At 30.5% G+C, this 13,599-nt stretch overlaps 1 protein-coding gene across 4 annotated transcripts in view; it reads right to left on the reverse strand.

Annotated features, from left to right (window-relative positions):
- LOC142319627 (RNA-binding protein 45) overlaps positions 1-1,665 on the reverse strand; it is a 50,468-nt gene extending 48,803 nt beyond the window's left edge. For all 4 annotated transcript variants that reach the window (XM_075357128.1, XM_075357131.1, XM_075357130.1 and 1 more), the window contains exon 1: positions 1,302-1,665. In XM_075357128.1, the coding sequence (XP_075213243.1) occupies positions 1,302-1,476 (175 nt within the window). In that variant the 5' untranslated portion in view covers positions 1,477-1,665. The remainder of the gene's footprint in view (positions 1-1,301) is intronic.
- Between the last annotated feature and the right edge of the window lie 11,934 nt (positions 1,666-13,599).

Here is a 13,599-nt window from a genome sequence, read left to right on the forward strand (position 1 = left end):
CAACTTACTATCTCCTACAAGTTATTATCCAAGGGTGATTTTAGCATACAATTGCCTCAAAAAAGTTGTGTGTATCAGAACCACCAGATGGTTACACAAAATTGCTTTCTAACTTCTTTTGAGTACATCTTTGGTAAATACCTTGGCTATTTTTAAGGAGAATACTGGTAAAAAAAATGCTGAGTTCTGAAAAGCTCTCATTGGGTCACTAACTGGAGCTAAAGTAGGTAGGTAAGCCTACTTACTCCTGTCTCAACCTCAAAGTGCACAAGTGGTCCATCCAAACCCAAACCTGTAAAATCTGTCAGGTTTTAGAATGGGCAACTAAAAAGGAGATTTTGCAGTGGTTGCTATAACATGTTTGCTTGTGTAAAGGACCATTCTTACACCAAAATAAATGCAAAGCAAGTTTCTACATTTTATGACAAATGTAAAGGGAACCTCCTACTTTTGTATGGAGTGTTTCAACAAAACACACTAAATTGGAGGAAGAAATAATTGATATAACCTCAATTTACTTGTTAGTCTACAATATGTTGTTTTACTGATACTTTACAATAATTTACTTTTATAAAAATATTTTACTTTTACTTTTATATTTACATATTTACTTTCTATATTTATTTTACTTTTTAACTTATTCTCAAATAAGACATATGCCAGTTACAATAATGAGACAATCTTTCCTAGTCCAAATATAACACTACAAAGTTAATGTTTTGATCCTGTTGGTAAAAACCCTATTTAAGAAAAATTGGTTCTGTATATAACCAGTGATATCATGGGTTAAAAATTACCCTGCAGTGTATCACTGATGGTGATACCCATGTGATTCAGCCACATTTGTACAAAAAAACATGCAGGACCCAAAATGTTAAAACAAAATTTAAAAACTTTGAAATTAAGATAATAGTGACTAACTTTTCTGCAAAGATCATTGTAGTTTCTATGTTTAGAAACAAAAATTTTAAAGTAATTATTGTGCTAACAATCAATTAACTAACCAATATAGCAGATTTCATGTCAACCTAACTCTTAAGGAAAAAGCAAAAACTAAGAACTTTGGCAACTCGGTTAAAGACTGATTCTAATGTTTACTAAATATATTTGGCGCAAAAAACACACATTCAACGAGTGAACCAACAATCGAACTAATATTTTTTAAAAATCACACAACACATTTTAATCAAACCGAACAAATACCTTCGGTTCAATCATGCGGATAAACGAAATACTAAAATCTTAAAATGGACTTTCATAATCAAAAATTTTCTAAAATTTACTTTTCTTTTAATTATTACCTTTAGGATCTCCTGTTTGCCGTTCTCTAACAATCCATACTTCTTCTATAGTTCCAAATTTATCAAAAGCATTTTTGAAGTCCTCTTCTGTCAAAGATTTACTACATATAATAAACAATCTCGAATTTGGAGGATCATCAGCTTTGCTTCTAAAATCGTAATCTCCTGATCTCATTTTCGTTTTATATAACAATAAAATGATTAAATTTAATAATTATATTTCTTAATGAGGTAGTTTTTTTAATGATATTTAAGTGAACAAATTTTCTAAAAAAACGTACTCCTACTGCTGCAACAATCACAGCACAATCAAATGGCAACGTAAAATCCTATACTACCACATTCAGTGTACAAACGGCAATTGACTTCTACACTGCCATTATGATAAAATTAAGAACATTCTAAGAAAGGTTTAGCATCAACAGATGTAAAAAATGTATGTTAACTTTTAAGTAAAGTAATAATAATTATAATAATATTACAACTTATTGGAATAAAAGCAACGTTCATTAATACATTTTTAAAAAATAGCAAAAAATTTGTTTCTGCGATTTTCTCGTAAATTATCACCAGTTCGTTGGAAGCGCTGCAAACTACCATTGAAAACGAAATTCAAATGCTAGAAACTTCAAACGTTTAATCTTATTCTAATGTAATTGTATGAATTAATCAATGTTTTTAATTGATTCAAATAAAATAATTTACAATAATTAAAATTAAAATAATTACATTACAAGAGTCGCTTATGCAAATGCAACTAACATTTGCCATATTTCAATGGCAGCAAAATAAAGTTTGTAATGTTCATGTCATGTTATTAAATTTAGATTGATGAACAAGTGAAATATGTAGAAAATTGTATTTTGAAAAAAGTTAATTCTTTATTCCAGTTTTTTGGGACAAACATGAGTAATTGAGTAATATCACGAATGTTATATTATTCATCAAAATAAATTATTGAGTAAAATAAATCTGATAAACATAATTTATATTACCACCACAATAAAGGTAGTTGTTAATGTAAGAGGGTAAGAGTTTATGTAGTTGTTTATGTGAAGTACAACAGAGGGTATTTGTAGTAGTTCCCAGAAAAGTTAATGTTTTCAATAAATAATTACTTCCTTTTTTTGAATAAACCTATGCTTTAAGTACAGTGTCTATATACAAACATTTATCATAAAGGTTTAATCATAAAGAAATAAAAATTTATTTTACAATGAAATGCTAGTAACTAATTACAGAATTCTTTAATAGGAGTTATATTCTAATAACTGGACAAATAAGAGATTTTTAAAACCAGATTTTTTCAAAATATTAAAACAATTTCATAATTTACATGTGGAGTTCAAAGTTTTTACCTGATACTCTGTAAAAGTGTTGGATTCATTGCTGGCAATTATCTAATTTCACAAAATAATCATGAAACATTCAAAATGAAAGTACAGTAGAAATTGTTTAATAATTAATTGAAATAGCACTAATTCTAACTTAAAAATGTAAAACAACTAACATCCATACACATCTGGATTAGTAGAATAATGCATTTCAGTATCCACCTGTCAGATAATTTCAATTTAAAAAAATGCTCACAAGATGATCAATTGTTATTTTCCTATCTATTTTGCTGTAGGCCTTTGCAATTCACTGTGCAGTCCTCTCTTCTATGAAAATCCCTTACTTTTTTTACCTTTTCTGCTAGTTACTCTACCCATATGCCTCTTCTACTTTTCCACTTCATGCTCTCTTTTCATTTAGTCTTGTGTCTAGAACTCATCTGAGGAAATAGTTAATTTACAATTGGTATCTGTGCCAAACTCAAAGCTCTCCTCCATAACCAATCCATTACAAAATCCTGTTTTGTCTTCCCTGACAACATAATTTTGGATTCTATCCATGCTTGTATTTCTTGACCAATTTTCTTAGATTATTTTATAAGCTTATTATTTTCAGAAAATTTAACATTTTAAATTTATCATTTAAATAACGATAAATTATTCATTCATTTATCATACTGAAAATGTGTAACTATATGTTAATAATTACAGCAAAGTAGTGTTTACTCCCATACCTTTGTGTGGTGTAAATTATGATTCTACCATTAAAGGTTACTACAGCATTTAAGAGGTGAAAGTATGATGGAGTTGCACTACCCAATACAAATACTAGTATTTGTATACACATATGTTTTATTTAAATATTTATATTTGATTTCTTAAAAACAAATTTATTATTATAGTAGTAGCATTTTTTGAAATTAAGATTACATATTCCATTAAATTTTGTAAGTTTATTTCCATCTATTTTGAACCATTGTTTTTTTTGTATTAAACAGTTTTGTGACTTAGGTGAATTCAGCAAAGTAGCAGCCCAATGACTTAAAAACTTTTATTTCATGTGAAATTATTTCACAGTGACAACATTTAACTAGTTCACTTAATATTTTCAAGTTTAAATATTTGTTAATGATATGAAATTTATTTATAAAATTAATTGATGTTAGGTTTTAGATTTGTTTTATGATTAGGACATAATATATGTACTTGAATACATATATGAAATAAAAATTTATTTGAAAATAAAAACTAATAATTATACTAACTGGATGCTGAAATAGAAAAACAAAGAGAAATACTCAAAAATTGTTGTTTAAAAAATAAAAATCTACAGCTAGATACACATTTTTTCTTGCAAAATAATCATCAACAATAGATTTAATAAAATAAATAAAAATAGAACGACTTAATGGACAGAAAAACAAAACCAACTCGTACAATATTAAAAAAAAATGTAATTGTAATTCATGAATGAAAACAAACACTGAAAACATAAAAAATACAACTCTGTTCTAAATAGTTAAAATTGAAATAAAAATATTAATTACACTTTTAAGTGTTATTAACACTTAAAACATAATGTTTTAACACATTTAAACTCTTCTCTTGGACTGGTCATCAAACCTCTGTATTCTGATTAAAAAACTTGCTCATTTTTTATTTTATTTCAATAGGTTTTGGTATTTGTAATTTTAACCTACCAATCTATCATTCAATTATCTAGCCTGCTGCCCTTTCATAAGTTTTATCACATTCCAACTTGAAGAATGTAGAGTATAAAATTTTTATATTTTCTGATGACTTGAGTAGTGTTCAGTCTGAAATCTGATTGGGAAACATGCTATCTATGAATGAAATATATTTACATGTATTTCATTCAGGAGAATAACATAACACTAAAAAAAAATATAAATTAGGAAGATATTTCTCTGAGAAAATAGTTTTCTATTGCTTTTAGTCACACAATACTCAAGGACACACAGTACTCAACTTCAGGTTTTAGCATATACAAGATATGTGGTAGTAATGGAAATATAAATTCTGATAATTCATTACGGCATTAAAAAGAAAACCAAGGATGCTTTAAAATGAAGTTATATCATTAAAAAAAATTATAATTTATTAACTAATTACAGAACCATAGTAAATTATATTTTAAGTGTCTGTCAACACTTAAATCATATGTATTGTAACAGTTATATTTATTGTATAAAAACATAAAATACAAAGATCACTAGGAAAGTTTTGCACTGGGACTATATTTTTTACAATTTTTCAAAATAATTTCCACCACACATTACAAACTTCTCCATCCTTCAAAACCAGTCTTCAAAGAAACCCTGCCATGTTTCGTTGGAGATCTGGGCCAAGCCTTGTCCCAAGCCTTTAGGAGATCATCATCACTTGTAAAATTCCTTCCTTTCAGGCTGTTCTTCACCTGGGAAAAACAGCGGCAAGTCACACGGATCAAACTTATCTCTTTATCTTCGAACACCCATACTTTGTTCTAACCCTTAGTCAAGACATCATGATAATACAGCCAAGTTTCATCACCTGTCAATACCGTTCACATGCAGAGATTTCCCATTTTCAAACATTTTCAGCAACTCATGGCATCATGAAATGCAACATGCTATCTGATTGTAGATCAAGTTATCAGCATCCTAAGGATACAAAGCTTTCTAACTTGAAGATGTTCTCGCAGAATAGCAAGAAATACTGGTGAATTCATTCTCTTGGTGCTTGTACATCTCTATTTGGTGATGGGTCACAAACCTGTCTGTGTCAAGCACTTTTCATCTGCAGCAATTTTTCCCTCAGTTACAGACAAAGACAGTCACCCTGATCTTGCAGTGCCCTCAAGGCCAAAAATTCCTCTTTCAAACTCTCAGTACCACCTAAATATTTTTGTATGATGAGGTCAATCTTCTCCAAGCACAGGAGTTATTTCCTCTAAACAATGATCAACACTTAACATACGTTCAAAATTATAGCGCAAAACTCCCCGGTTTACTGTTTTCAATCATGATGATATCACCACCTCTTTTCACTAACACAGCTAAAAAGCAAATAACCCTGAGACAGTGACTAGGCTGGCTACAGTGCAAGTCAGGACCTGTCTAAACACACACTAACTTGTAACCGTCTGTGATATCTGTTCCCCCATATTACAAAACTTTCCTAGTCCCCTGTGAAAATGAACTTGCTTATTCACCTTGTGCCCCATCTTCTTTTAAGGGTGCCAATAAAGTTTTGGTGCTGATGGTCCTACATGAAATGTAATTTTTTTTTACATTTATTAATTTTTTTAGATATAGTTTGGAAAATAATCACAGAACAGATTTTATAATTGTTGGTTATGTACATAATTTATCACTACAATAATATGAATTACAACTTTTGCACTTCAGGAGAAATACTTTTGAAGTAGTTTATTGAAGTAGATTAAAAATTATTTTTTTATCAATATAGTATCAACAATAATTGAATAATTAGCATTTTCTGAATACAATAACTCATTCAAAGTATGATTTACATATTTAATTCTACTAATAAGATTATTAAAATAACATAATTGTAAACAAAATCAACTGTACGGCACCATAAAAACAGTAACCATACAACATAAAATGTAAAAGCATCAGTGTTAATCTAATAATCCTTGGCAATGTCAGTCAAAATGCTTATTTGATATCACCTTCTACCTTTACTAGGTTCACATGGGTCAGGCCTTCTGCTATGCTCAAATATTTCTCTTATTTCATATACCATCTTTCCTCACACTCAACACATGTCCACAAATAAATTTTATGACATTTTATTTCACATAGGGCATAAAATAAGCCCTATAAATTTTACCCTAGGTAAAATTCTGGTATTATAGAAGACCCAACTTTCTTTCTGCACACTTGTACTTAATATCTTTTCTAACTTCTATCCTCTAAGAAAACAGTTCCTTAACAGATGAACTTTACTTCCTTTTGCAGCACTTTCTGATTAATATTATTCAGTCTCCCCATTCTTCCCTACATCTCTGTACTGCTATCATTTTACTCTTCTCCTTGCTAATTCCATCCCATATTTTTTTAATGTAGTCTCTACCTTCTCTTTTCGCTTTCACTTAGGTATATAAATCTTCTGTAAACATCATACGACTTGTGTGACTTTGTTCTGTTCCTCACTCTTTTCTGCAACCCACATTGTAACAGCGAAATGAAAAGGAATGTTACATTAGTCTTCCCTGTTGTACTTTACTTCTTTCTCAAAACTATATAATCTTAAAAATCTTATTTTGACACAGCTCTGACTATCTGATTATTCTCAGGCTAGGACTTTACCATCCTGAATCCAACTCTCTTCTCTAATTAGCTTTTTAGATAAATAAATACGAAAAGTATCACAAAAAGATTATATTTCAAGTAATAGCATATAAGAAATTGTAGAAAGTTTATTCTGTAGAATGAATATTTCTGTTTATGAAATTTTTGGTATGTATATGTTGTATGTAAGTCAAAACTAAATTAATGTTATTTGAAACATTTGACAGACTGAGATTCACAAATTTCACTTACTTATCAAAGTGATATCACCTTGAATAAGAGAAAATCTGCCATTCATCGAATGTAGTTGGTACATCATTAGATGTACCGGATAGTAGACTACCCAGATATTGTATATAAAGACTACTGGATACAGTGAAGTTAAGGTTAAAGCTTCCAGTTTCTAACAAGATAAGAAAGAACTAATAACAGAGATGAGACAATCTCATTAACACAAGTTTCTGCCTGAAATGTTAGAAAACCAGAAGTAAAATCAGCTACATGCACACATTTAGGTGGAGTATTTGTTTTATTTTTTTATTACAAAGTAATTGTTTAAATGGCTATACTAGTAATGTGAAAACTAATCTTAAAAATCAAATTTATATTAGACATGAATCTGTCAGAATTTAATTTATACTATCACAAACAGTAACTAGGTATTACAAAATTTTCATTAGCATCATCAACTAATAATTATATGTATAACAAATAAATATCTCCCAGAAATGATGTAAGCAAAATCTGTTGTTTCTCAACCATCTATTCTCACAGGCCAATCCTATTGCCCAGATAGTCATAATTCATACTGGCTGGTCAGCCCTCTCCTTAACATTCACGCATATCTGTATTCTAGAAGGTCCAGATTTATCTAACAGTACCTCAACTATTAGGTCTATTGTATAAGTACTGGGTAAGAAACAAAATCCCTGGATCAATTTACATGCACTATTTAGCGGATAAAACCAACAAAGTAATTACTAAAGTGGTTTGGGCATTCTTTCCATGGACCATCCACATAAACAAAAATGGAAAAGAAAGGATCTCAAAGATACAGAAAAGATGTAAACCTGAAAGTGGACAATCTATTTTGGAATTGTAGCAAAGAAAAAACAGCCTCTACCAGGGAAAAGCTTTATCCACCCTCCAGACATATGTGCCCATCCCAAACCACAATCCCTTATGAGATATCAGCACTTACTCTCAATTAGTATACACTAATACTAATCAGTGATTTTACATTGCCAGTTCTAATAAATACTGCATTGAAAGATGATTTATCTCCATTAATTAAAGAACAATCTGAGAACATGTTCAGGGCTCCAAAAAACAATTCTGTCCATCCCATAATTATGTGATCTGCAGAATATACCTAAACATAAATTAGTCAGTTGGACCCACATTGGAAGTTAAATATCTCTGCAATTTGTTTATATCCAATGGATTAGATTTTTTTTTTTTTATATCAAATGAAACGTTACAGCTTGCAGTTTTATGTGATATCAAAATAATAATAGCTATATTCTTGTTCATAAGAACAATATCTTTGTTAATTTTCTTTCATACTATTCCTTTCTACAGGGCGTTTGAAAAGTATATAAACATGATTATATGTTGAGAGATTGTATTCAGTATGCTGCAAGTAATATTTTCTGTAAAGATTGGTAATCCTCTCTTGTATGTATTTGGTAATGCTGCAAGCTAATCAGGCTGGTGATTTTGAAATGAAGTGTATCTGGTTCTTTGAGTACTGAACATTTGAGACTGTGTCTTTCCGTGTGTGTTCAGAATGGTATGAACTTTAATACAATCAATCATTTTCATCTTCCATGATCATGGTAAGTTCACACAGATAGTGATCAGTTTTCCATTTTATTTCCAGGTACACCAACTCCTAATTGACACAGAGTAACAGCGCTAATCAAGAAATTAAGGAAATGGAATTAGTAAAGGAGAGTGAATGAAGGAGCAGATCATCAGTATTTGATCAAGAAAAACTGCAAAGACATATCAGCTGCTACGCATCCCAAGAAGTCCATGCAAAAGTTGCATGATAAAAAAAAAAATCAGTCTTGCAACTCACACAAGGTGGTTGATAAGAAGCTAAGTCTCATTCTATATACAGTAAAAGTGGTTCAAAAGTTTCTTCAGACTGTAGAAAGCAAATTCAATACTTTGAATGGTTTCAACAGTTTCTAGCAGACAATTCTGACTTTATTTTGGAGTATGTTTTCTAAACTGATGGTTTAGAATGGTTCATTTATCAGAGAATGATCATGCACAGAACTCACGTTTACTATCTGTTGACAATACACATATCATGTATTAAATTTCTTTATATGACCAGAAAAGTGTGGACTGCAATATCCAGGAGAAAAACGGTTGTTTCACCAGGTTGGTCTAGTGGTAAAGTCATCATCACAAATCAGCTGATTTCAAAGTTGAGTTCTAAGGTTCAAATCCTAGTAAAGGCAGTTACTTTTATACGGATTTGAATACTAGATCATGGATGGTGATCATCACTAATGTTCTTTGGTGGTTTGGTTTTAATTAACCAAACATCTCAGGCATGGTTGACCTGAGACTGTACAAGACTACACTTCATTTACATTCATACATATCATCCTCTGAAGTAATACCTTGCGGTGGTTGTGGAGGCTAAACAGAAAAAGAAAAGAGAAAAACAATTGACCCAATATTCTTCATAGAAACAATAAATTGACTTCTTCATTGTGGATCATTCACCAGTTCATGGGAGAGCTAACTGATGATGAAATCAAAAATTCTTGGATCAACATCATGGTACAACTACACATACACTCAGTATGGTGTGCTCAGTCCATGAATTACTGCAAGAGATTGGAAATCAAATCATGTATAAAGGCTTAGGGGTGTCCTTAGAAACAATTCAGTCAGACTTAAACTCAGCCAATTTTTACTTCTCAAGTTTATCAAGAAAACTTCTTCAGCCTCCAAGAACTTCAAACTACTATTCGTGATTTCACAAAGAACACAACACATGAACAACTTGTGAGAGTCTTAAATGCTAGCCTTTGTGTTCCAGGGATAAAATGATGTAGAAGTCATCTCAGTTTCTGATAGTAGTAGTTAAAAGATAGTTCAATTTACATACATTTGGATACTAAGGAACTTCCACCTGCTTCAGAACTATAGCAACTGGCAAAATTTTTCATGAAGGCAGTTACTTGTGGAGACATATTCCAACTCTCATTATGTTTGATAGAAATTTACAAAGGCAAATTACATTGATGAATCAACACTTGATTTTCTTTATTCAATAACTGTATATTATTTGATGTCAGAATGAATTATAGTTTAATGCTTGAGATGAAAAGTATTAGATCTATCATATCATGTTTCTGAGCAATTTGATTTGATCAGTGTGTAATTAAAGAACTGTAGATTCAGTGTTGAATTAAAGATCATAGTCACATCTATTTTAAATTTAATTTAGGTTAAGAATCTGAATTCTTTAAGAATATATTTGCCAATTCTTTGTGAATCATATACCAGTCTTCCAGGCTGAGAAAATTGCAATTCTTACATGTGCCTGCAGTCTGGAGATAGTATCAATATATAACCTTAACCAACCCTGGTCTGTCTGGACGATTGATTGCAAACCTTTTTTTTATTCAAGCATAGCTTAAGGCGCTTAATTCATTAAAATGTGATTCTTAGCAAGTTTAGAAGTACCATAAATTATGAGAGGTTATCTCTAAAGTAAAGACCATTTAATTGTAAAAAAATTTATTCTGAAAACTTTATAAATATTTTTTATTTCTCTTAAATTACATACCTTTTACTACTTCTCTACATAATCGCCACATGAATTAAAGTATTTATCGTAGCGATACACCAGCTTCAATATACCCTCATCATATTCTTCTGCCGCCAGTCCATTTAGCCTCTGATTAACAGCATTTTTAAGTTCATTGTCACTCGCAAACTGCTTAACACTCAAAAATTCTTTCATTTCCCAAACAAATGGTAATCAGAAGGAGCTAAGTCCAGACTATATGGTGGGCGATTGTAAATTTCCTATCCAATTTTCTCAGAAAATCACATGTCAGACTTGCAACATGTAGATGGGCATTATCGTGCAGCAGGACGATGCAGTCGGTCAGCCGCCCACGTTGCTGATTTTGAATGGCATGCCATAACTTAAGTTAGTTTCGCAGTAGGCTTCTGCATTTTTATTCATTCCATTTGGCATGAAATCAATTAGTAGTATGCCAAACTGATCCCAAAAGAATGTGGGCATCAGTTTGTGTCCAAATGGCTGTGGCTAGACTATTGTTTGTCTAGTTGGTGATTGAGAATTACGCCATTCACTTGAATGCCGTTTTCTCTCTGGCATGTAATATGAAATCCATGTTTCAACACTGATAACAATTGAATTAAGGAACTCATTTCCTTTTTCTGTGTAACACATAAAAAATTTCAAAGCAGATCCCATTCAGATTGTTTTGTGACTTCTGTCAAGACGGGCAGCACCCAACATGCACAGACCTTTCTGAAGCCTAAACAATAACAGCTCTTGAAACATCAGGAAAAAGAAGGGCTAGGTCAGATATCACTATAGAGGGCTCCCTGAACATTCATCATGCACATTAATACTGTTATTTCTAAACCTTTCACACCATTTTCAGACATTCTTTCATTCATTACATTATCACTGTACACAGCAACTAACTGTCTATGAATTTTAGCCAGCTTAACATTTTGATGGTTTAAAAAACATATGACTCCATGTATTTCATAGTCTGCGGCAACATAGATTTTCCTATTTATTTTATAACATAATAAGTCACATGTAATCGAAGATAATACAATGCAACAACTTACAGAAAACAATGCAGTGTATATATTACCATGAACAACACAGGTTTGCCAAACTTAAGGAGAGAAATTTCCCAGCGGTCTTTACTTTAGAGATACTCCTTGTATATTCAGATTTTTCATACCTTAATAATGTAGAATTACCCTGATTATATGGAGATTCAGGAAATAAAGAGCTTTTTTTAATATGAAAGGTGTAAATATATATTGGTAACAGTGATTCAGAACCCCAAATTAATATGTGCAGTTAGTTTAGCCTTGGTCAGTGCAGTAAAACAATGGGCTTCCAACGAAATTAGTAAATGTTGGAAAACCCAACCAGCACTAAAAATGTAGTTTTTAAATTGGAACTTGTATATATCTTCAGACTCCTAAAAAGGCCAAGTCCTAGGAAAATCTTATCAAATTAAATGAAAGACTTTATCAAAATTCAATTCATTTCATATGATGGAGTTTCAAAAAGCAAAGTTCTGGGAAGGTTATTAGTTTTTTGATGGATGTGGTATGTTTGAGAACCACGGGACTCTTTTAGACCCAGATTGTAGTTGCCATCGATGCAGTGAGAATGCTAGGCATCTTTTTCAAGAATATGAAGGACTTCAATGCACAAAAAAATTTATTTTTTTAACATCCCACCATCCAAATATAGTATCAGAGCTTGTAATCAATCTGCATTTTTTTTCAAGAAGTCAACATGAGATTGTAAATTCAAAGCAAACAAGAAATATACAAACAGCCTTAATAGATTAAAATATTTGGTTAGACATGCTCCTTAAAGCTAATGTATAAAAAACATGATAATAAAAAAAATAAATGAAAATTTATAATAAAAACTAAAACTGTCTTACATTATCAATTTCAATGAATTCACATTATCTTATAAAAACTTATCAAGAAAATGTAAGTCAATTCACTTAAAAATTATTTAAGAATTTTAGTACAAAGAATTCAAAATTCTTGATAATCAACTTTTTTAAGGTATATTACCATAGCCAAACAAATTTGAAAAATCTTTTTATAACTTTCTTTTAGCAAATAAATTTTACAAATGTACTTTTATGTATCTATAAGAGGTAGGCCCAAATTAACTCTAATTTCTTTCAATAAAACTAAAAGAAATTAAACCAAAACCTTAATGAAATTTTACATACAGATTTTAAAAATTTATTAATTATTACTATATTTCCTGGCATTTTAGAGAAATAAATTTATGTAAAGTACTTCAAAAAAATTATAACAAAAAACTAATAACTAAATAGAAAATATTACTTTTTCATAAATATACTGCATTTTTCATGTTTGATCCCATTGCATGTTAAAAGCCTTCTTTAATAGACTCATAGATCATTTTAAATTAAATTTAATACTGCGTGCACATTCCAGGCTAAAAAACAAAGGGAGAAATATGTTAACACTTTTTGTAGTAAACAGTAGCCCTGTCCTTCTAACATCCCACTAAGATCAGTGACTTAAGTTCTCTGCTTCAGTGTGATGATTTATCACAGACAGTAATTCAAAATTCAACAGTAAACATTCAAAAACAAACAATCACTCTGTAATAATATTTTATTCTGTACTATGAATTTTAATATGCATACAAGCTCTAAAGCGATTTTTAAAATTAAGTTCCCAGATAGGAGTAGTACATGAGCTCTGTACATCATGAATTCAATGTTCAACCAAATATTACTATTATTTTATTTCCTCCAGTAACAAGCTGAGCCAATTAAAATTATTTTTAATGATGGATAATATTTTGTAGCATATGAAAAATGCCTCACCTGA

This window comes from Lycorma delicatula, chromosome 2, assembly GCF_047948215.1.
Source record: "Lycorma delicatula isolate Av1 chromosome 2, ASM4794821v1, whole genome shotgun sequence".
NCBI classification, from domain to species: domain Eukaryota; kingdom Metazoa; phylum Arthropoda; class Insecta; order Hemiptera; family Fulgoridae; genus Lycorma; species Lycorma delicatula.